General features: G+C 36.7%; 1 protein-coding gene across 5 annotated transcripts in view; it reads right to left on the reverse strand.

Moving 5' to 3' along the window:
- KATNIP (katanin interacting protein) overlaps positions 1-25,238 on the reverse strand; it is a 246,741-nt gene that overhangs the window by 64,472 nt on the left and 157,031 nt on the right. For all 5 annotated transcript variants that reach the window (XM_074197385.1, XM_074197384.1, XM_074197382.1 and 2 more), the window contains one exon: positions 23,289-23,426. In XM_074197385.1, coding sequence (XP_074053486.1) covers positions 23,289-23,426 — 138 coding nt within the window. The remainder of the gene's footprint in view (positions 1-23,288; positions 23,427-25,238) is intronic.

Below are 25,238 nucleotides of genomic sequence, written 5' to 3' on the forward strand. Positions count from 1 at the left end.
TGTAACCTTGGCTAAGGCCCTTGACCATTTCAGTACTAATAAAAGGAAGGCATTTGATTAGATGAGCCTCAGGTCCCTTTCAGCGAGGTTGAGCTGCAATCAAGTCTAGACTGGCTGTGTGATCTTGGGCAAGTTACTTAATCTCTGAGGGTTCTATGCAACTCTAACACAAGAAAGTGTTGAGAAAATGTCTACCTACATTAGCAGAGGGAGTTAAGTTCCCTATACCAATTAAATCATAGTTCCAGTCCCTATTTCTACTCTTACCTCTTACATTTCTACACTTGGTCTCTAATTCCTGCCCACACAGTGTACTTTATGAGCAAAATGAAATTGGAACCTACAAAGATGAAATTAGGAAGAGCAGTTAAACTTGATTAAATAGATGTATGTACATATGTGTGTGTGTGTGTGTGTGTGTGTGTGTGTGTGTGTGTGTGTATACACATGGAATCAGCTGGATAAAGCATAATCTTTAAGTGCTCAGGGAATGATTTTTCAGTTATCTGAAAGAGTAGATGATTCCAAAAGAATTGATAAGATCATAGTCTTATAAGTAAAAACAGATATTCAAGAAGATATCATCAACTACCAACTAATGTGTCTAAGTACTCATCTCTATGAAATCTTTATGAGAATGGTTTGCATACATAGCAAGGGCATCCTTTGAAGAAAACACAAGAAGGGAAAAGCAGGCTTTTATAGGTGATTTTCTATAGCAGATCACATAAATAAGAGTCACACAACTGACTGCAGAATACAGAGAATAGTAATAATTCACACATTTATATAGTGCTTTAAGGTTGCAAAGCACTTTACATATATTGTTTCATTTGAATTTTTAAAATTTTGAGGATATAAGATTCTGACCCCTACTTCTCAGTCTCCTTTGAAGGATAATCAGACACATCATTCTTGTTGTGGGTATATCCTATTGTTTTATTCTAGGACTCTCTTGCTCTCACTCATTTGCTCCTCGCTCTTGTGTTCTCGTTCTCTCTCTCTCTCTCTCTCTCTCTCTCTCTCCTCCTCTCTCTCCCTCTCCTCCCCCAACCCCCAACCTGCTCAGATACACATAGTCTCTCATTTGGTGACCTAAGCAGCTCACATAGGCTTAAATATTTTTTATCAAGTTTACTCTCAAATCTATGTAACCAGTCCTATAATCTCTCCTAAGTTCCAGTCTAATAATTTCATTTTATCAGTGGGGAAAGTGAAATCCAGAGGTCAAGTGGCTTGCCCAAGGTCATACTGACCATATTTACCAGAGGCAGGATTTGAATCTAGGACTTCAAACTCTAAAACTAAATTTGATCTGTTTAATACATAGTTTATTATAAATGTTCATACCCTCTGATCCAGCAATACCACTACTGGGTCTATACCCTGAAGAGATTATGAAAAAGGGTAAAAACATAACTTGTACAAAAATATTCATAGTCACCCTGTTTGTGGTGGGAAAGAATTAGAAATTAAGTAAATGCCCTTTATTTGGGGAATGGCTTAACAAACTATGATATATGTATGTCATGGAACATGATTGTTCTATTAGAAACCAGGAGGGATGGGAATTCAGGAAAGCCTGGAAGGATTTGCATGAACTGATGATAGGTGAGATGAGCAGACACAGAAAAACATTGTACACCCTAACAGCAACGTGGGGGCGATGATCAACCTTGATGGACTTGCTCATTCCAACAGTGCAACAATCAGGGAAAATTTGGGGCTATCTGCAATGTAGAATACCATCTGTATCCAGAGAAAGAATTGCGGAGTTTGAACAAAGACCAAAGACTATTAGGGGGAAAACCCATTATCTTAGTATGTAATTTTTCTATCTCTTATACTTTATTTTTCTTCCTTAAGGATATGATTTCTCTTCCATCACATTCAACTTAGATCAATGTATACCAGAAACAATGTAAAGATTAACAGACTGCCTTCTGTAGGGGGTGGGGGGAGGGAAGCAAGATTAGAGGGGAAAATTGTAAAGCTCAAAATAAATAAAATCTTTCTTAAAAAAAACAAAAAAAAGACCTTCAGAAAAAAAAGACAGAGTTTATTTACTATCCTTCTCCCTGAACCCACTCCTCTTTCTAACTTCTTTCCTGCTGAAGTCACAATCATTCTTCCAGTCACTCAGATTCCCACTGAGGTATCTGTTTTACTTCTTCATTCTCATTTATCCCATATATCTGTTCCTGGAATGTATGCCTCTTAGAATCAATCCCTAGATTCTTTTAGGGCTCACATCAAATATCAACTGCTATATGAAACTTCTCCTGACCCTACCTCAATCAGCATACATATCTATATGTATATACAGTGTCTTTTCTTGTTATATTGTAAGCTCCTTGAGGACAGGGTCTGTTGCATTTATTCTTTGTTTCTCAGGGTCTAGCAGAGTGCCTGGCACTTTCCCTGACATTGTAGGTTCTTATTAAATTCTTGTTAATTGATTGGTTGTTTTTTTTCTAAGCATGTGATACCACAGAACCTAATGCATCATTAAAAATCTCTCTCCCAAGTTACTTCCCATGATATGCTAAAATCACATAAAATACCTTAACAGATCCCCAGAGAACCATAGAACTAAGGACCTAGACTTTATCCTGAAGGCAATGAAGAACTAATAAAGATATCTGAGCTAAAGAAAGATGTGGTGATGTTGCTATTTTTAAGAAGATAAACTTGGTGTCAGAGCTCACTAGAGGCAGTGAAGTCAATAAGGATGCTATTGTAATTTAGGAATGAGGTGATAAGGGACTGAACACAGGTGATGGCAAGTGAGAACAGGAACAAAGGGACAGGTTTGGAAGGAGACCTGTTTCAAATATATAAATGACAGGACAATAACTGATTTGATGTGAAAGGGAAATGAGAAAGATCAGTCTGATGATTAAAGATTCCAAAGGTGATAGACTACTGCTCTGTGGCTATTTAAAGGAATAGGGAAGTTAAAGAAAGGGGATTGATGTCTGGAGGGAAGATAAGCTCAGTTTCTGAAATGCTGAGTTTGAGGTGACAGTAGAACCTCCAAGGGGACCAGTCTAATGGGCAGATGTATATGCAGAGATTAAATAGAAAAATAGGATCCTAACTGAAGATAAGATCTAGTAGGCATGTACATAAAAATGATAGCTGAAATTCTTTCAGTAGCACATTGTGAAGCTGCCTTAAAAAAAAGAGGTGAAAACTTAACCTTTTAGCATTCCATTTCAGCATTTGTAGCTGCAGCCATATCTATACAAGAAATACTTGGCAGAATTTGCTTTGGGATATAATCCACAGATAGAGCTTTCCATGGATTCTGTCAGTAAAGATGGACTTCTTAGTGTGCCCTGTAAAACTAGACTTCTCTGCATTCAAGAGCCTCACTTTGTGATGGAGACCCTTGATAGAAATCTATTGGGTCATTAGAAGCTGTGATTTTTCGATGATGAACATTGTAAAAAAAATGGATGGACAATGTTTCACCATTTGGAGGTACTTCAGGAAATAAATTCTTTGAAGTTCTTCATAGAGGACTTTCCCAATTTCTTAACATGGCCTTCTCTACCTATTTTGGTGCAGAAAGGTGCTATGTTGAAAAAATACATGTTTTCTAGAGGTTTTGTTTGTTATTTAGTGGTTTTAGGTTTATGGAGAAGTTAGGAAGAAACTGATATAAACTGCAACTATAATTGATCCCTTGTGAAATTGTATTTTGGCTCAAATTTGGCACAAAATATTCAATACTGGGACAAAAGAAAAAACATTTAAAGCACCAAAAGAGCTACTTTCCCCTTCCAATTTCCTTTTCCTTCCTCCTGAGGTCAGTCATCATCTTCTGCTTTGCAGACTCAGGTTTGAGCCAAACCTATTTCATCTGACCTATAATCTGTTAAAGTTAGTTTGTGAATGAATAATAATAATTCTAATTACTATTAGTTCTCAAAAGCTGGTTAAATACTTTCTTCAATAATACTAGATACGCTTTTATAGTTGAGAAAATGAAACCCTGGAGAAGTCAAAAGAATTGCCCTTAATTACAAAGTTTTGGAGTGGTAAGTCTTTCCTCAATTCTTTTCTTCTCTTGAAACAAGGATTGTGTATTGGGTGTGAGTTTTTTCACTAGTGTATTTGATGCTTTTATTTTTTTCAACTTTCTTTAACTTATTGCTGCTCTTAGAAATCAGTGTTCCAACTTACTGCAGATTGTTTCTCTAAAAAAATTCCCTAGTGTTGCTGAGGATGAAAAACATCAGATTGAATGTCTACCTATTGGGATGCCTTATGTTCTTAAGTAGATTCTCTGATTCCTGGAAAACAGGCGATTATTACACAGAGGTAGTCACTGAAAGAAAAATATTGTGAGTGAATAATTTTTTTTAATGTTCTCCCCTCTTTTTCATTGGTTCATCATCCATACTTTGTACTTTATGGTGCATGTTGATCTTCCTTTTAAAAGGGGGGGGATTCCTTTAGGAAACAGAGATTACTCCATCTGAATGTTATTCTTTCTAAAAATAAGTTTTTAGGGACAGTTATGTGGTGCAGTGGATAGGGCACTGGCCCTGGAGTCAGGAGGAACCGAGTTCAAATCTGATCTCAGACATTTACTAATTACCTAGCTGTGTGACCTTGGGCAAGACACTTAACCCCATTGCCTCACAAAAAGAAAAAAAAGTTTTATTGACATCTTTTGTTTTTACATGATCATAATTATCCCAAATAGTCTTCCTCCACCCCTTCCCTGAGAGCCATTCCTTATAACAAATAGTATTTTTGAAAAAAGAAAAAAAATCAGCACAATTAATCAATATATTGAAAAAAATATGAAAACATATACAATACATACTTTCTGTGGCTCTCCTTAAACAGTGGAATAGGAGTGTCCTTTCATATCTCTTTAAGTATTGATCTTTAAAATTTTGTTATGTTACCTTGATTTTTTATATATAATCAGTCTATTTACATTGTTATATTTATTATGTATATGTGTGTGCATGTCTGTGTATGTATATATTATATATATGTGTGTATTTAAATTTAAATATAGATATATGTTTTGGTTCTGTTCACTTTCTTCTGCATCAGTTCATATAGCTCTCTCTATGCTTCTCTGTATTCATTACATATATTATTTCTTTTTAAATTTTAAAAATTTTCATTTATTTAAAACAATGGGGATTAAGTGACTTGCCCAAGGCTACACAGCTAGTCAATTATTAAGTGTCTGAGGCAGGATTTGAACTCAGGTCTTCCTGACTCCTGGACTGGTGCTCTACCCACTGTGCCACTTACCTGCCCCACTTCATTTCTTAAAGCATAGGAAAATTACAGTATATTTATACCACAATTAGCCAATCCCCACTTATGGGCATATATTTTGTTTTCAATTTTTTGCTAACAGAAAACATATAGCTAAATATTTTGGTGCGTATGAGAACTTTTTATCTCATAGTTTTAGCACCCCTTTTGGTATGTTTTAAGCAACAATACTGAAATTTGAGATGAGATTGATTTGTAACTTTAATATGTCCCACTGTTTTTATGAACAATCAAACCATCAAGATGGGATACTTGTAAGGCTTTAAAGAATATGATTATTAGTTTTTCTGTCTGACATGAGATCTTAAGTTCTTCATACTTCACATGTACCCATAATATTAGCCTTGATTTTACTTTTAAAAAATTTATTCATTTTTACTTTAACATCACTGACGTTTCCTAATACATTCCTCTCATATATATGTCTATATGTATATGTGTGTGTATACATATATGCCTCACGTTAAAAGCCATTCTTTTCAGCAAATAATTATTTAAAGATTCAACAAAACCAAAACACCAACCAAATTTGAAATTACGTGCAGTTATTTTTAAATCCATGATTGCCTGCCTCTGCAAATAATAAAGTTCTTCTCAGAAAATGCAAATTAAAACAATTATGAGGTATCACCTCATAACTATCGGATTGGCCAAGATGACAAAAAGGGAAAATGATAAATGTTGGAGAGGTTGTGGGAGGACTGGTATATTAATGCATGTTGGTGTAGCTGTGAACTAATCCAACCATTCTGAAGGGCAATATGGAACTATGCTCAAAGAGCAATAAAACTGGTCATACCCTTTGATCAATCAATACCAATACTAGGCCTATATTTAGAAGAAATCATAAAAATGGGGAATGTCTCACATGTTCAAAAATTTTTGTAATAACTTTTTTTGCATTGACAAAGAACTGGAAATTGAGGGAATGCCCATCAATTTATGAATGGCTAAACAAGTTGTGGTTTATGAATATTATGGAACAATATGAACACTGTTCTAAAAGGAAACCATGAATGCTAGGTCTCTAGAGAAACATGGAAAGAATTGCAGGAATTGATGCTGACTGAAGGGAGCAGAACCAAGAGAACATTGAACCCATTAACAATTAACATTGTGAGTTAATCAACTATGGATGCAGCTCCTCTCAGCAATTCAGAGATATAGGATAACTCTGGGAGATCTGTTAAGGAAAACACTATCCACATCCAGATAAAAAAAAACCAATAAAAATCTACAGAATCTGAATGAACACTATGTTCATTTTTTAAAAATTTCTCTTTTGCTTTTCTTTCCTATCCCATGGTTTTCTCTTTTCCCTTAGTCCTAATTCCTCATACACAAAATGACAAATACGCAAATATGCTAAACACAAATGTACATATACTGCATTTACTAGACTGTTTGCTACGAAGGGGAGGAGTTTGGGAAGGGAGGGTAGAAGAAAATTGTGTAACTTATAAATATGTAAGTGGATGAATGCTGAAAAACTTTCATAACATGTAATTGGAAAAATAAAATAAAATAAAATTTTAAAAAGTTCCTCTTTGAGGTCAAGCTTGGTCACTGTCATTTCAGCACATTTGGTTTTGGTTTTGATTACTTTGTTATTCTTCTTTCCAGCCATTATGCACATATTGAAGCTGGTAACTTAGTACAGGCCCCCTCACTCAAAATCAATTCATATGTTTGTCATAGCATCACCTTCCTGATGTTGTGGTCTTCTTTGAAAATGAAGGATAAACATTAATATTTCCCCTAGTTCTAGGAACTGTTTCCTTTACTTTGAATCAGCTTCCATCAGTCTTCTATGCTTCTTTATATTCAACGCAGTCATTGTTTCTTATAGCCCAGTAACGTTCCATTATATTCATGTATGTTGATTTGTTTAGTCATTTCTCAAATGATGAATGTTCTACTTTTTGTTTTCAGTTCTTAGCAACTTCAAAAAGTTTATACTTGATTTTAGAAAGGTATTCAGTATTAGAATCATGAAAATACTGAAAAGAGGTCTTTGGTAGAAGTGAAGGCAATCAACTTCTAGGTAAGAAGGTAGGGAGAAGTCAGGCACTGATTTGATCTCTCTTGGATTTCCCTCAGAATTAACATGAATCAAGCCTCTTTAAAGAATTTGGATCCATAAAACCCAGAAAAGAACCAAGGGAAACATTGTGCAGCAAGGTCTGTCACAGGAAGCCTGGGGGAGCCAGGGGCAGAGAGCAGAGAGCCAGCACAAGGGTAGCAGGGTAAGGCCTAGGGACTAACCTGAGAACAGCAGCAGAAGCTTTGATTGACTGTGTGTACATAGGGCAGGAGAACTCTATTGCAGTGGCTAGACATCTATCTGGTAAGCTCAGCTGGTCCAGAAGACCAGAGCTACAAATCCCCATGTTTTCAGTGAAGTCTCCATGTTTCCAGTTGAGTCCCCCCACCCAATTCCTGTGGGAGAAAGAGATTCTCCCTTGAACATTACATTAATAGCCCTCCCCAGTCCCAGGCTCAGGTGTGGGCAGCAGATCTCCCCCAGTGCTGATTGGGGATTAATAAGATTAACTATCTACCCCAGGGATCAGTCTACAAAAGGATAACCCAGATCCTGTCAGTCTCCCACCCCTCCACTGCCCAAGACCTAGAGAGTGGGCCACTAATCAAGGTCACTGGCAATTCAGACAAAGCTTCTGGCACCCTCTACTGGCAAGCCCACTTGGAGTTCCTAAGCCTAATGAGCAAGTCTCTAGGGATCTAAACATCAAAGGTCTGTGAACCAGCCCCTTCCCCTGCACAAGATCCTAGGAAAATGAAGAAAGACCAAAGAAAAGTGGGGTCCATTTAATGTTACCTTGAAGACAAGGATTCTGACTCAGAGAGACTAAAACTTCAGAGGAGAATATGAATTGGTCTCCAGTCCAGAATGACTTCTTAGAAGAGATCAGGAAGGAATTTAAAACTCAAATGGAAAAATTGGGAAAATAAAAGCAAGAGAAAATTAACATCTTGCAAGAAAAAAACAAATCCTTCAAAAATACAATTAAACAAGTGCAAAAAGAAAACAATTCTCTAAAAACTACAAATGGGCAAATGGAAAATTCCTTCAAAAATAGAGGTGGCCAATTGAAAAAAGAGTAGCAAAAGTTAAATGAAGTAAATTCTTCTTTAAAAAAGATTGGAATGTGTAGAAACTAATGTCTTCATGAGACCATAAGAAGGAAGAAGGGGCAAAGGTAAAGGAGAAAGAAAGGGTAGGGCGACTGGATACAAGGGGGAAAACACACTGAAAGAAGTGGGCATTTAGAAGCAAACTACTGTGAAATAAGGATAAAGTGAAAACATGGTGGAAAAGACAAACAGAGGAAAGATAGCATGGAGGGCAATAAAGAGTTAGTAATTATATCTTTGAATGTGAATGGGATGAACTCTCCCAAAAAACGTAGTGAATAGTAAAGTGGATTAAAAACCAGAATCTTACAATACGCTGTTTTCAAGAAACTCATCTGAAGCAGAAAGATACATAGAGAAAATGTAAAAGGTTGGAGCAGAATATAGTTTGCTTCAGCTTAAGTGAAAAACGCAGGGGTAGCAATCCTTATCTAAGACAAAGCAGCTGCAAAAATAAATCTCATTAAAAGAGATAAGGAAGGAAATTATATCTTTCCATAGGCAATGAAGCAATTTCAATATTAAATATGTATGCATCATGTGGTATAGCATCTACATTCTTAGTGGAGAAACTGAATAAGTTACAGGAAGACATTGGCAACAAAACTCTACTGGTGGGAGAACTCAACCTCCCTCTCTCAGAATTAGATAAATATAAGCATAAAATAAACAAGAAATGAGCAGCTAGGTGGCATAGTGGATAAAGCATCGGCCCTGGAGTCAGGAGTACCTGGGTTCAAATCTGGTCTCAGACACTTAATAATTACCTAGCTGTGTGGCCTTGGGCAAGCCACTTAACTCCATTTGCCTTGCAAAAGAAAAACCTAAAAAAATAAAATAAACAAGAAAGATAGAATGTTAGAAAATCTAGACATGATAGACCTTTGGAGAAAATTGAATGGTGATTAAAAAAATATATATACCTTTTTTCCTTCAGAAATGGCACCTACACAAAAAATGACCATGTCCTAGGGCATAAAAACCTCATAATTAAATGCAGAAAGGCAGAAATAGTGAAAACTTCCTTTTCAGATCATAATGCAACAAAAATAATGTGCAGTAATGGACCATAGAGAGATAGACCTAAAAATGAATTGGAAACTAAATAACCTAGTTTTCAAGAATGATTGGATCAAACAGAAATTATAGATAGAATTAATGATTTCATCCTGGACTATGACAACAATGAGAAAATATAACAAAACTTATGGGGCACAGCCAAAGCAGTTATTAGGGGAAATATTATATCTCCAAATGCTTACATGAATAAAATGAAGAAAGAGGAAATCAATGAGCTAAGCATGCAGCTAAAAAAAATAGAGAAATATCAAATTAAAAACCCCTACCAAATTAGAAATTACCCCTACCAAGTTAGAAATACTAAATTAGAAATTCAAAAAATTAAAGAAGAAAACTATTGAGCCAATAGATAAAACCAAGAGTTAGTTTTATGAAAAAAACCAATAAAACAGATAAACTTCTGGTTAATTTGATTAAAAAAAGGAAGAAGAAAACCAAATTACTAGTATCAACAATGAAAAAGGTGAATTCATCACCAATGAGGAGGAAATTAAAGGAATAATTTGGAACTATTTTGCTCAACAGAATAACAATGAATCTGATAATCTAAGTGAAATGGACAACTATTTACAAAAAAAAAAAGAAGTTGCCCAGGTTAAATGAAGAGGAAATTAAATACCTAAATAATCCTATTTCAGAAAAAGAAATTCAACAAGCCATCAATGAGCTCCCTAAGAAAAATTCTCCAGGGCCAGATGTATACACAAGTGAAATCTATCAAATATTTAAGGAACAATTGGTTCCAATTATACATAAACTATTTGGAAAAATAAGTAAAGATGGAACTCAGTCTAATTCTTTCTATGATGCCAATTTGGTGCTGATACCTAAACCAGGAAGAGTCAAAGCAGAGAAAGAAAATTAAAGACAAGTTTCCCTAATGAATATAGATGCAAAAACTTAAATAAAATCTTAGCAAACTATTTACAGTGGGTTATCACTAGGATAATACACTATGACCAAGCAGGATTTATTCCAGGAATGCAGGGTTGGTTCAATATTAAGAAAGCTGTCAGTATAATTGACTGTATTAATAACAAACCTAACAGAAATCATATGGTTATCTCAATAGATGCTGAAAAAGTCTTTGACAAAATACAGCACAGATTCCAACTAAAAAATTAGAGCACTTAGAAATAAATGGATAGTTCCTTAGAATAATAAGCAGTATCTATCAGAAACTATCAACAAGCATTATATGCAATGGGGATAAGCTAGAGGCAATCCCAATAAGAACAGTGATGAAACAGGATGCCCATTATCACCAATACTATTCAATACTGCATTAGAAATGTTAGCTTCAGGGCAGAGCCAAGATAGCAGCATGAGAACAGGCTTTCCCAGGAGCTCTCTCCAAAATATTTCAAAAACCTTAAAATTATGACTCTAACTAAATTTTCAAGAGACAGAACCCACAGAAAGATCCAGTGAGGCAATTCTCCAGCCCAAGATAATGTGGAAAATCATGGTAAGGCTTTGTCCCGCAGGGTTGGAGGGGGCAGCAGTGCAGCCAGGATCACCACACTGGAGTGAAGGAGCTCCAACCTTTTGGGAACAGCCTGCAGGGCACGTGGGCCCCTGGGAGAACCAGCTCCTGGCAGCAAAAGCAGTTTCCTGACTGGACAACCCAGGGAACACCAAGCACAACTTGGAAGATCAGTGGGGAAACCTCTAACAGAGTGTAAAGCCCAAATCATCTTGGCCTTCAATGCAGCCGGGGCCATCAGCATGGCCCAGATCCTAGGAAACAGAAGCAGGCCCATGAAACCACTTAACAGGAAACTGCCTGGTAGTTGCTTCCATGGTGCTCAGCCCAGGGATGGTAAGGGGATGGGGGGACTGTTGTGGTCTCTTCTCTCTTCCTGGGACAGGACTCTGGTGCTTTGTCCATATTCAGATCCTGATCATTCTAGGCCCCCATACTGCCATAGCAGAGCAGGGACCCTCCTCACAGCTCCAGGGCAGAGGGGTGTGCAGTCATCCACAGACCAAAGCCCAGACCAGGAGATTAGTCAGAGGCTCTCATAAGATCTTTTCTTTGAAAAAAAAAAAGATCTTTGCAAGGCAAATGGGGTTAAGTGGCTTGCTCAAGGCCACACAGCTAGGTAATTATTAAGTATCTGAGGCCAGATTTGAACTCAGGTATGCCTGACTCAAGGGCCAGTGCTCTATTCACTGTGCCACCTAGCCACCCTCTCTCATAACATCTTAAAGGAACTGAGGTCCTTATGAGGGTGTACAAACAGCAACTCAAAAGCTTGGGAATCACCCCAATGCTGGGACACAGGCTGGATAAATAAGTAAACAAAAAAAGAAGGAACCTGACAATAGACAATTACTTTGGTCCCATAGAGGGTTAAAATACATACTCAGAAGATGACAAAGTCCAAACTTCTGCAATTAAAACCTCCAAGAAAAATAGGAGTTGGACTCAGGCTATGGGCAGAGCTCAAAAAAGATTTTGAAAATCAAGTAAGGGAGGTAGGGGAAAAATGGGAAGAAAAATGAGAGAGATGCAGGAAAAACATGAAAACCAAGTCAATAGTTTAGTTAAAGAGATCCAAAAAAATGCTGATGAAAACAACATGTTAAAAACCAGTTTAGGTCAAATGGACCAACAAGTTAATGAGGAGAAGAATGCCTTAAAAAAGCAGAATTTGCCAGATGGAAAAGGAGTTAAGAAAGCTCCCTGAACAAAATAGATCCTTCAAATGTAGAATGGGGCTAAAGGGAGTCAATGACATCGCAAGGAATCAAGAAACAATAAAAGAATACCAAAAGAATGAAAAACTAGAAGAAAATATGAAATATCTCATTGAAAAAACAAATGAACTAGGGAAGGAAGAGACAAAACTCTCACTCTTTGCAGATGACATGATGGTATACCTAGAGAATCCTAAACAATCATCTAAAAAACTACTAGAAATAATTAACAACTTTATCAAAGTCATAGGATATAAAATAAACACTCATAAATCCTCAACATTTCTATATGACTAGTAAGATATAGTAGAAAGAGCTAGAAAGAGAAATTCCATTCAAAGTAACTCCAGACAATATAAAATAATTGGGAGTCTACCTGCCAAGGCAGACTCAGAAACTTTCTGAAAATAATTACAAAACACTTCTCACACAAATAAAATCAGATTTAAATAAATGGCCAAATATCAACTGCTCATGGATAGGTTGAGCTAATATAATAAAAATGACAATTCTACTTAAATTAAACTCCTTATTTATTGCCCTACAAATCAAAATCCCCCCCCCAAAAAAAACCTACTCTTAAAACTTCAAGAGTTTCCAGGGATTTAATGAAAAAAGGTAAAAAATGTGGCTTAGACCTACCAAATCTAAAATTATATTAAAAAGGATCAGTCATCAAAACTGTCTGGAATTAGCTAAGAAATAGAGTGGTGGATCAGTGGAATAGACTAGGTGCAATAGCAGGAAATGATTACAGTTCTCTGCTGTTTGATAAACCCAGAGTCCAGCTTTTGGGATAAAAACTGTTGGGAAAATTGGAAGTTAGTATGGCAGAAACTTGGATTATACCAACACCTCATACCCTATACCAAGATAAGATCAAAATGGATTGCAAGATTTAGAAATAAAAAAATATATATATTATTCAATGACACAGGGGAATTTAAATTGTTCCTGTTGAAATGGTCAGAGCTGAACAGAACATCTGATCTTCAAGAACAGGATTCAGGTGAAGCATGGAGAGAGTGGGTGAGAAGGGTAAATTATGAGGGATTTAATGATGATGAACTGCATGTATTCCTGCATAAGAAGTTGATACTGATAACTCATATGAACCTTCTTATTTATTAGAGCAATTAGAAGGAGCATACATAGACAAGGCACAGGAGAGCTGTATTTGAAGGTACATTGTAAAAAATGGAATCAATGGGTGAAAAGGAAATATACTGGGAGAAAGGGAAAGGAGAGGTAGAATAGGCTAAGCTATTTCATGTAAAAGAGTCAAGAAAAAGCTTTTGAAATGGAGTGGAAGGGGGAAAGATGAGGGGAATGAGGGAGCCTTTATTCTCATTGGAAATGGTTCAGAGAGGAATAACTCACATATTTAATTTAATAGGGTATAGATATCTAGAGGAAAAAGGAAAGAAAGGGGATTGGAGAAAGGGGACAGGGGAGGGGAAGGAGATGTAGGTGACAGAGGAGAGGGTAGATAATGGAAGAGGATAGTCAGATATACACATTTTCTTTTTTACTTTTTGCAAGGTGGTTGCTGAGTCTCTAGGATGGGATGTAGGCTTGGGGCCTTGTGGCCCCAGGACCAGTTCTCTGTACTCTGTGATACTTGGCTGCCCCACAGCACACTTTTGAGGAGAGACAGAGTGAAAGGAGAGAGAAAATATATTAAATAGTAATGGGGAGGAATGGATAGAGGGAATCACAATCAGCAACAGCAACTGTGAAAAAATAGGGAAGTAACTTCTCTGATGGACTTATGATAAAGAATGTGATCCATTCCAGAGACAGAGCTGATGGTATCTGAACATAGACTGAAGCACATTTTTTTCTCTTTTTTTCACTTTATTTCTCATGAGGCTTTTTTACTTTTGTGGGGGAGGGGTGATTATGTTTACTCTTACAATAAGATTAGTTTAGTAATGTTTAAATAAATAAAAATGCAAATTAAAATTAAAAAATGTTAGTTTCAGCAATAAGAGAAGAAAAAGAAACTGAAGGAATTAGAATTGGGAAGGAAGAAACAACTCTAACTCTTTGCAGATGACATGAACCCTAAAAAAAACATCTAAAAATTACTGTAAACAATTAGCAACATTAGCAAAGTCGCATAACATAAAATAAACCCACATTAATCCTCAGCATTTCTATATATTGCTAGCAAGATTCAGCAGCAAGTATTAGAAAGAGAAATCCCATTTAAAATAACTTCAGACAACCTAAAATATTTGGGAGTCTATCTGCCAAGGCAGACTCAGAAACTATGAAAACAACTATAATACTTTTCACACAAATAAAATCAGATTGAAATAACTGGGCAAATATCAACTGCTCATGAATAAGCTGAGCTAATATAATAAAAATGACAATTCTACTTAAATTAAGCTACTTATTTAATGCTATACCAATCAAACTTCCAAAAATTTATTTTAGTGAGCCAGAAAAAAATTGTAACTAGATTCAAATGAAGAAACAAAAAGTCAAGAATATCAAGGAATTTAATGAAAAAAAATGCAAAAGAAGGTAGCTTAGCCTTACCAGATCTAAAATTATGCTATAAAGCATTAGTCATCAAACCTGTCTGTTACTGGCTGAGAAATAGAGTGGTGGATCAATGGAATAGACTAGGTGCAAAAAAGACAGCAGGAAATGATTATAGTAATCTGCTATTTGATAAACCCAAAGATTCCAGCTTTTGGGATAAGAACTAACTCTTTAATAAAAACTGCTAGGCAAACTGGAAGAGAGTATGGCAGAAACTTGGATTAGACCAACATCTCACACTCAATACCAAAATAAGCTCAAAATGGTTGCAGGATTTAGACATAAAAAACTATTATAAGCAAACTAGGAGAACAAGGAATAGTTGAAATATTCAAGTAGATCTATGTAAAGGGAAGCAGTTTATGACCAAGGAAGAGATAGAGAACATCATCAAAAACAAACTGGATAATTTTGATTACATTAAATTAAAAAGCTTTTGCACAAGAAACAATTTTTATAACTAGTGTTTCTGACAAAGGATTCAAATCTAAAATAGAGAACCTAGTCAAATTTATAAAAAAAAAGCAAGCCATTCCCCAACTGACAAATGCTCAAAGGATATGCAAAGGCATTTTGCAGATGAGGAAATCAAAGCTATCTATAGTCATATGAAAAACTGCTCTAAAACATTGTTGATTAAAGAAATGCAAATTAAAGTATCTGTGAAGTACCACCTCACACCTCTCATATTGGTCAATATGACCAGAAAAGATAATGATCAATGTTGGAGGGGATGTAAGAAATCTGGGACACTAATGCATTGTTGGTGGAGCTGTGAACTGATCCAACCTTTCTGGAGAGCAATTTAGAATTATGCCCAAAGGGCAATAAAAATGGGCATATCCTTTGATCCAGCAATACCACTACTTGGGTCTATACCCTGAAGAGATCATGAAAAAGGATGATAAACATACACACACATACACACACACATATATATGTATATATATATATATATAAATATATATGTATGTATATATATATATATATATATATATATATATATATATATATATATATAACACACACACACACACACACACACACATCTGTGATGGAACACTATTGTTCTATTAGAAACCAGAAGGGATAAGATTAGAGAAACCTGGAAAGACTTGCATGAACTGATGCTGAGTGAGATGAGCGGAACCAAAACGAACACTGTACACCCTAACAGCAACAATGGGGTGATAATCAACCTTAATGGACTTGCTCATTCCATCAGTGCAACAATCAGGCACAATTTTATGGTATCTATGATGGAATAGATATGGATGGTAACTCTGTATCCAGAGAAAGAATTGTGGAGTTTAAACAAAGACCAAACATTATTAGCTTCAATTTTTTAAAAATTGCTTTATGTACTATGTAATTTTGCTAACTCTAATATTTTATTTTTTCTCAAGGATATGTTTTTTTCTCTCAACACATTCAATTTTGATCAATGCATATTATGGAAACAATGTAAAAATTATCAGATTGTCTTCTGTTGGGGGTGGGGGGAAGGAAGGAAGGGGAAAAATTTTCAAATTCAAAACCTTATGAAAAGATTGGTAGAAACTACTATTGTATATAATTGGAAAACAAATAAAATATTTATATAATTTTAAAAAAAAGACTGAAAAGAAATAGAGTTGAAATCATGTCAAAAGAAATGGAATTTGAGAATGAATAAAAAGTTTTTGGACTAAAGTGCAAACTGAATAATGACACCAAAACATGAAAACAGTAAGTATCCTGTGGGCTGAGTGTGAATGAGGACAACTTCATACTTCAAGAAGCTATGATTTCATTGGTATCCATTCTTCAGCTCTCTCTAGCACTGGCCATAGAAAAAGAAGTAAAATTTACTCTTTACTCAAGCTAAAGCCCTTACCTTTGCCCTTTATCTCATTTTTCTCACCTTTACCAGGACACTGCTGAACCAGTTATTTTTTTTCATCTTCATTCACTCCTACTTCAAAGGATTCCATTCATTTCCCTATAAACATACTCAAGTTGCTCTCCATTTAAAAGATTTCAATTTGATTATGTCTTGGTAGACATATGAGCTGCTGTGACCACAAAAAAATGGCCAGATGGTCCATCTTCAAATATGAAAAACAAATATCCTTGAATTATAATAATGTTCTCTATCTTATATTTACAAGACTCTTCATTATCTTCAGAGATGTATTCTCTATATTATATAGGATGGAATAGTAGTAACATAAAAGAAAGGGGGGGAAAAGCCAGGAAATGAGTTTATTCTAACTATCTCATGGTAAATGGAAAGGTATTAAATAAGACATTCAAGAAGAGGTTAAATTTCATTTCCTAGGCTACCAGGTCTCCTTTAGATATGGGGACTGTCAAGAACTATCCTGCTTCTAAAAAAATTGATGATGAAAATTCAGGCAACTGTTATTCTCTGATCCCTGAAAATGTACAAACTCTTCACGTGAATCAAACTCTCCTGGGTCAAGGACGACTTAACAATCCCACCAGTAGTCCAGTTTTTTTCCCCTAGAATTTCCAGTCAAAAAATCACAAAATGAATGACTGCCAAGTCAAAATGGGTAAATATTATTATGAGGTCCAATTGTGGATACAAAAGGAGGTTTTAAAAAAAAACCCCAAGCCAATAACAGCATTCATCACATTTCTAAAATAATGGAGTAAATCTGGCAAGTTTGGGATAGAATGATATCAAAGATGAGATAAACATGGAATGAAAAACTGAAATGAAGCTATACCTTGGGCCATTCCAAATTAACAAAAGGATATGATTCCCTCCTGCAACACTAATACAACATGCAAATGGGTGGAGAAAAAGATTAGAAAGTGTTTTGAAAGACAAAGAGAAGGTTTTAGATTTTATCCTGAAGATGAGAGGAATCCACAGAGTTTAGTGAGTGGGAGGAGTGGAGGGGGGACAGGGTCAGACCTTTGCTTTAAGAAGATCACTTGAGCAGCTGAGTGGACATCATATTGGAGTGGGAAGAGATTTGTGGTTGGCAAACCAAGCAGCAGACTATTGTAATACTCTAGCATTGTGATAAGAGCTTGTTCTAGGGTGATGGTAATGTCAGAGGAGATAAGAAGGTATAAGGAAAAAAAAACTGTATAAAGTAAAATTTCTATGCCTTGGCAACAGATGAAATGGGAGGTGATAGAAGTGAGGAATCAAGGAAGAAACCTAAAGGTTGTGAGTTTGGATGACCAGAAGAATGGTGATGTTCTCAATAATAATAGGGAAGTTACAAAAGATGATGAATTCAGGTTTTGAACCTATTGAAGATTAGATAGCTATAAGATAATTGGTGTAAGATACCTAATCAGCAGTTGGAGATAACAAGTGTGGAGGCTAGCTAGAGAAGTAGATCTGAGAATTAATGGCACTGAGGTGATAATCAGAAGTCACTGAGATAACTGAGTGAAGGCAGAAGGAAGTTCAGATAGTCCATATATATGAAGAAGAAATAATTTTATAGCATCATCAAGGCTTTGTTTAAAGATGTCTGGTGAAGGAAGCCAACTACTTTTTTTTTTTTTAGGTTTTTGCAAGGCAAACGGGGTTAAGTGGCTTGCCCAAGGCCACACAGCTAGGTAATTATTAAGTGTCTGAGATTGAATTTGAACCCAGGTACTCCTGACTCCAGGGCCGGTGCTTTATTCACTACGCCACCTAGCCACCCGGGAGCCAACTACTTTCTAGGGCAGTTCTTTCTTCTTAGAATAGCTCTGATTTTTTTTTTAAAGTCTTCTCTATCATCAAATTTACATTCTCCTTTCTTAAATTCTCCTCCTTTCACCTAGCATTCCTAGCTTTACCCTCTGAGTCCAAATGGAACAATTTTAATCTCTGTCTCTCTTCTATGACAGCCTTTCAAATATTTGAAGGCAGCTACATTGTCCCTTCTGAGTCTTCTCATCTTCACAGATAATGTACCAACGTTTCAAGCAAAATTTTAAGAGCTGTAACTCTAGGAGGTATCTAGGCTTCCAGATGAATCTTGATTTAGAAAAAACAAACAAGGGAAATAACATGCCATACAAAACAAAACTGGACAATTCCTCCCCTGCCCCACCCCGCCCCCCACAGGATCTACTATGGCTATAGTCTACATAACTGCAAGGTTTTTGCTCAGTAAAGGGGCTAGAAATACTGGATTCACTGTGAAAAGCTGGAATCTACTGCTAGGTATTTGGAATGATGAGCCTCTGAGGGGCTGGAAATAGGAGGGAATGGATGGATCAAAAGCCTAAATTGGTGCTGGAATCAGACAGAAATTGAGTCCCAGTCTACTGAAGGATTAGAGAGCAGGATCATGGAGAGACTTTTTAAATTCTACGTAGGGCTCACATAATTGATAGCACCCAATTTCTGGTGGGTTTACAAGTGTTTTTATATCTCTGCTACATGAAGCTGGCCTTGCATTCAAGTTTCAGCTAATGTAGCTACAGATGGATGTCTGCTGTTTCATTTCAACAAGCATTGATTGTGGATAAATTGCTGGGGGATAGAAAGACAAAAATGAAATGATCCTACTCTCAAGGATCTTACTACCAACTCAGAACCCTCTAAGGAAATGGTTATCCTTCAAGGCAAGGAACAGACATATGTGTAGATGGTTTGGAAATTAAGGAGGCAGCCAAAGGCCAAACAGATGAACCTATGCTTAATCCTACAGATCACAGGGATTATCTGGAGTTCATAATAGTTACACCTGTACTTTAGGAAAATCTCTTTGACAGCTATGTGGAGGATAGATAGGTCAGAGTGGGAAGATAAGTCAGGGAAACAAATTAGAAAATTACTGTAGTGGTCCAAGGAGAGGTCAACTGCATGAGTGATGAAGGTACATTTATAAAAGATGAGGAGAAAGAAGTGATAAGATCTTCCAGGGGATGACTATGTGGGTGAAAGTATAGAGGGAGAACGGGGCAGCTAGGTGGCGCAGTGGATAGAGCACCGGCCCTGGAGTCAGGAGTACTTGAGTTCAAATCCGGTCTCAGATACTTAATAATTACCTAGTTATATGGCCTTGGGCAACCCACTTAACCCCATTTGCCTTGCAAAAATAAAAAAAAACCCTAAAAAAAAGTATGGAGGGAGAATAACCCCCAGGTTATGTATCTGGGTGGTACGTGGACAGAAACAGGGAAATCTAGGAGAGGAGTGGGTTTGGGGTGGGAAGTGAATAATGAACTGTTTGAGGTGCCTAAGGGACATTTATCCTGAAATTTCCAATAGGCAGTGAATCGAGAGAAAGACTGGGAGTAATCTACATTGAGATGAAAACTGAACCCTTGGGTGACCAGAAGAATGGTGATGTTCTCGCCATAATTGAATTAGTTAATGAGGTCATCAAATGAGTTTAGAGAGGAAAGAGAGCCCAAGACAGAGCCTGGGCAGGACCCTCACAGTTAGTGAACATGGTATGGATGATAATCCAACACAGGAGACTAAAGAAAAGATTAGATAAGTAGTAGAACCAAGAGAGACAGAGACAGAGAGATGGGGGGGGGGGGGGAGACAAAGAGAATCATGAAAACCCAGAGCACAGTGAATATTGTTTTAGAGATATTTAGGAAAATGAGAATTGAGAAGATATTAGATCTGACACAAGAGCCTTAGTAACTGTGGGGAAGAGTAGTTTCAATTCAGTGATGAGGTCAGAAACCAAAAAGAGTTCAGGAGAGAGTGAGAAGAAAAGAATAAGCATCTTGTATGAATAGCTTTTGAGGAGTGTTTGACAAATGGAAGACATAGGATGACAGTTATCATGAATAATAGGATATAATGAAGACTGTTTAAGGATGGAAAGACTTGGACCCATTTGAAGGCAGCAGTGAAGGGGTCTGTAAATAGGGAGAGTGAAAATTTGAGAGAGACAAAAACGATAATGGGGGTAATCTTTTGAAGAAAAGTACATGTGGAGGAGTTAGCCTAAGGGAGAAGAGGAGTTACATCTTCATCTGGGAGGAGATGGTGGGAAGGGATGTCAAGGGCATGTGAGAAATGAAGAAGTAGAACAGTTGTATGGGATACAGAGAAGAAAAGAGAGTGAGTAGCTTGATTTTTTTTCAGTAAAACATGAAGTCTGAATCTAAGGCCAGAGGATTGAAGAAAGAAGTATTGTGAGAGGCTTGATGAGAGAAGAGAAAGTTGACATTAGTCATTGAAGAGAGTAGGATACAGAATTAAGCAGGGAGAAGTAAAAGTATTGTGGCAACGTTTCAGTGGCAATTTTTTGTTGTTGATCTTCGCTTTCAAAGAGTACCAATGTCATCATGGGTGATGACTTGACTTGTGCATGAAGTGGATTGAGGTAACAAAATTGTTAGTCTCACTTTCTTTCTGAGAAGAGTCCAATGGCAGGACAAAGGTCTTTGATGTCTGGTCAAGCTCTTAAACAATGCACAGCACCTGCTTCAGTCACCTTCATGGCTTTTGGAACAAATTGTTCTTATTTGCCTCTTTTGCCAATGGAAGTCTTCACATGCTTGTGGTGGACACTTCCCTAACTCACCAATGGGTTTGAGACCCCTCAATTATCCTCAATCTAGTTTAGTTCATCTGCTGATACAGTTTACTGTGATGTAATCACTGCACATTCTACAGTTTCTTGGAGCCATTTGTAAGAATTGGGTGAATCAGGTGGACAAGGTAGATGAGCAGCCCTGAAAAGGACTTGGCAAGCCCTCACTGCAGAAGTGCTAGTTCTCCCAGAACACCCCATACATAAATTTGGACCCAGATGTTCCAGGTACTGTGCCAGACACTAGAAATACAAAGAAAAACATTAACATTCCCTGTCCTCAACAACAGTGTCCAGAAGTCATGTTCCTATGCTCCATGAAGTTGCACTCCAATCCAAATCTCACTATAGGAGCATCTGGGTCCAGCTAGCTCAGCGAGTCATTGGCATATTATCTGCAGAACCACAGTAACCTGAAGTGCCACCTTTCCATTATAACCAGTGTCTATTTGATCTTTGTTCCTCTTGTTAGTTCCTGTGTTCCTCCTAAATCTTCCCATTGACTTTTGGGTCAGTACTCTTACAGTTAGGTCACATTTATGCCTTACTTCCCTAGATTCATAGGTATGTCCACAAGGCCTTTCCACTACACTAGAGAAATGTAACAGGTTTCCAATAATGTATGTATATTCCATACACAATACCATCCATGTAACACTTTCCAACACCATAAGTAAAGGGTCATGTCTTCAACATCCTCTAAAATATACAAAGTGAAAATGGGATTTTGAGTGCATAGCTACCCATCAGGAGAATTAGGTAAAATTTAAATTGGGGAAGAAATATTAGACCATAAATTAAAAAACCAAGGTCTGCTCAAAAAAGTAGCACATCTTAAAATAAGAAATGATTCTCACTTTTTCCATTACTGATTTTATCACATTCTAAGCAGACTAAATCAGCTATCCAAAATTTAATTTTTCTTCTCTATATTTTAAATGGATAAAACACAGTATTGACAAGATTCATATATTCTACAATGCTACAATTCTAATAAACATTTTTATTGAAAATTTTGCAATAATATCTTGATACTGAAAATATCAAACCAAATTAACCTCCAGTAATATTTGTTTGTGTTTTTCTTCCCCCAATACATTCTGAAAACAGATGGGTTATTATTTCATAAGCAGTAGCCCTTGTCAAGGAACTCAAATCCTCCAGATTCGTTTTGTATTTTAAAAATACCATTCAAACGTTTAATCTTTGCAGGAAACATCTCTGGAAATACATGCAATGATACAAAACTCTTATGCAGAACCTTGTACTTAAGACCACCTCTCCAATCTGAAATTGTTTCTATACACTGGCATTTCTGGACAGAAAAGAGATCCAGGCATAAAGAATGAAACTAATCTTCCTTTGTAATCCAATAAATAAAATCCTCTTTCACTCATCACTCAGTGTTTGCAATACTGTGTCAGCAATAAGCTACATTACTGTGGACTAGGGTATCATCATTTCATAACCCATTCCCGAATGGGTGCCATCATGAGCTAATGCACCAGACAAATGGTCTTATCAATGTAAGGACACTGGTATGCAACAACACATTTTATCCTGCAGCCAGTATACAATGCGAACCAAGTCTGAGGACCAAATTCGAACCAGTGAAGTGGGAAGTAGTGAATGAAACCATCACACTCTTCTGTAAACATTCTTTCTAGCAAAAAGGCTCTTAGTTGAGCTAAGAAAGACATACTTTGTAGCTTATTATTTTGCCTCATAAAGGATGTTCTAATAATTGTAATTCCAAATTCCAAAACATGAGGACACTAGGGTATAAGCATGAATACAATTCCAATCTACCTGACTTCCCTCCTTCTTCTACCACAGTCAGGGTGGATAAGGAGGGGGCGTCTCCATACCTGATTAACAACTTCAAGAATTGGGCCAACCCCTGAACTGGGTACTTTTAAGCAGTTCAACACAGCAAGAAACTGAGTCATTACTTACACTATAAGTTGTCCAGTAATTCCAAAGCTTGATTTTGGAGATGCCAAACTCATAGGATTGTCGAGTATTGCGAATGATAAAGAAAAGCTGAACTGGAGGGTGGAAAGGACAGGTCCACAAAGATAGCTCTTTAGTACTCTGAAAATCAATGAGCAAAGAAACCCATGAGTACATCTTCTGTTTTCTCCAAAGTAAATATCTATGATTAATTCTTCATCTAATTAGGAAGAGCAAAGGGCAGGAGCCATCACAGAAAGCTGGCTCTCATGCCACTTCCTCTATATATAGCTGCAGGCTTCTGACCCTTGTATCTGGCAGGAAGTCAGTTCATTCCCCTCTGATTTGCTATCCATGATGAATTGCAAAAGCAGGGTCATCATTTGGTCTATTTTAATCAACTTAATCAGCTTTGTGTAGCCCAGGGAAAATGGGGGAGGGAAGAGGATGAGAAAGAAGTTACTGTTCAACTGACAAATGAAGACTTTTAAGTTTTTTTAAGCCTTATAAAATAAAAAAAAATGATATATTCAACCCTTGGATGAAACCAATGTATTATACCTTGGGATTTATTTCTCTTATTTTATAGGTCCTAACCCTGCAGAATGTCTCACCTCCCAATGAGCTAACTATGCTATGTACCACTCACAGCCAAATCTAAGTTGTTTTCCTGAATAAATTTGCATCAGCAATATTTCATACTATTGATAGGATTTATTTTGAACAGAGAAGGGGGGAAAAAAACCTCACAAACTACATATATATGGAAACTTTTCTCAAATAAGTATTTGATAATCATTCAAATTTCCATTCTATTAGTCTTCAGAGGATTATCTTTATCATCATCATCATCATCATCATCAGCATCATTATCATCATCACCATCATCATTATCAATTCATATTTGTTTCACAGTTCAACTATGTGTTTGGCACTGTACTCCTTGAGAACTTCAGTTTTATTTAAGAAGAGGAACATCCTGTACTCCAGCATGTCTCTACTGGGCTTTCCTTGTCATTGAAAATGGGCCCAATACTTGCCCAAGTCCTGTGAAAGAGGTGAATGGCAGCATCTGGACCTGTTCAGGACCCCAGAAATTTGGATGCCTGGGACTCCAGCTGCTTCTGAGAACAAAGATGGTTTCTACTTGTGACAATGGTGCCTTTCAGAGCAGAGAGAAAATTGTTTTTACAAGAGAGAGAGAAAGAGACAGTTTGAAGGCTTATGACTAATTTGGGCAAGTTCCATAAGCCACACATGAACTTTTTCTATTCTAGGAAGTTTGGATGGAGTATACAAGGCACTAAAAATTCCAGAGGAGGGGTGGGAGTGATGGAGGCAGTAGCTCATCCCTAGTTTTTAAATTCTGATTCTGAAATGGGCTTCCATGGCTACTTGACAAATGGAACTCAATAAATCCCAACCTTGGTCTTATAACTGATCTTCCTTCTCATTTCTGTCAGTTAGAGGAATGAAGAGGAGTCAGCAATAACAATCACACAGAAAGTTCAAGAATATTAATCTATGTATAATTGAGGTCCTCTAGCCATAAAATCTTTGAGATTCAGTTCCCACAAATTTAATCTTTCAAAGATAAAAGGCTAGGTAGTCATTAGGTTTTTAAGGGTTGAACCACCTGCAAAAACCATGTCAGAAAAATTTCCTTAATCCTATGCTAGTAGGTATAATTTCAAAAGATAGCAGTCTCCTTATAAAAGTATAAAATCATACAGGTTACTCTCCAAGACAAGTGCCCAACTGCCCTTTGAAGTACTTTATCTTGTCTGCCCCTCCCTCCTACTCCCCCTCAATACTTGATCTTTAGAATGTTTCTCTCTCTGAGCATGCTTCTCTCACAGGGACACTTATTACAAATATCTCTGAAAGGCAGCATGTTCTAGTGGACCAGGCCCAAGGCTGGAATTTGGGACTGAGGAGTTAGTGTGTAAAGCC

This window comes from Macrotis lagotis, chromosome 8, assembly GCF_037893015.1.
Source record: "Macrotis lagotis isolate mMagLag1 chromosome 8, bilby.v1.9.chrom.fasta, whole genome shotgun sequence".
Classification (NCBI taxonomy): domain Eukaryota; kingdom Metazoa; phylum Chordata; class Mammalia; order Peramelemorphia; family Peramelidae; genus Macrotis; species Macrotis lagotis.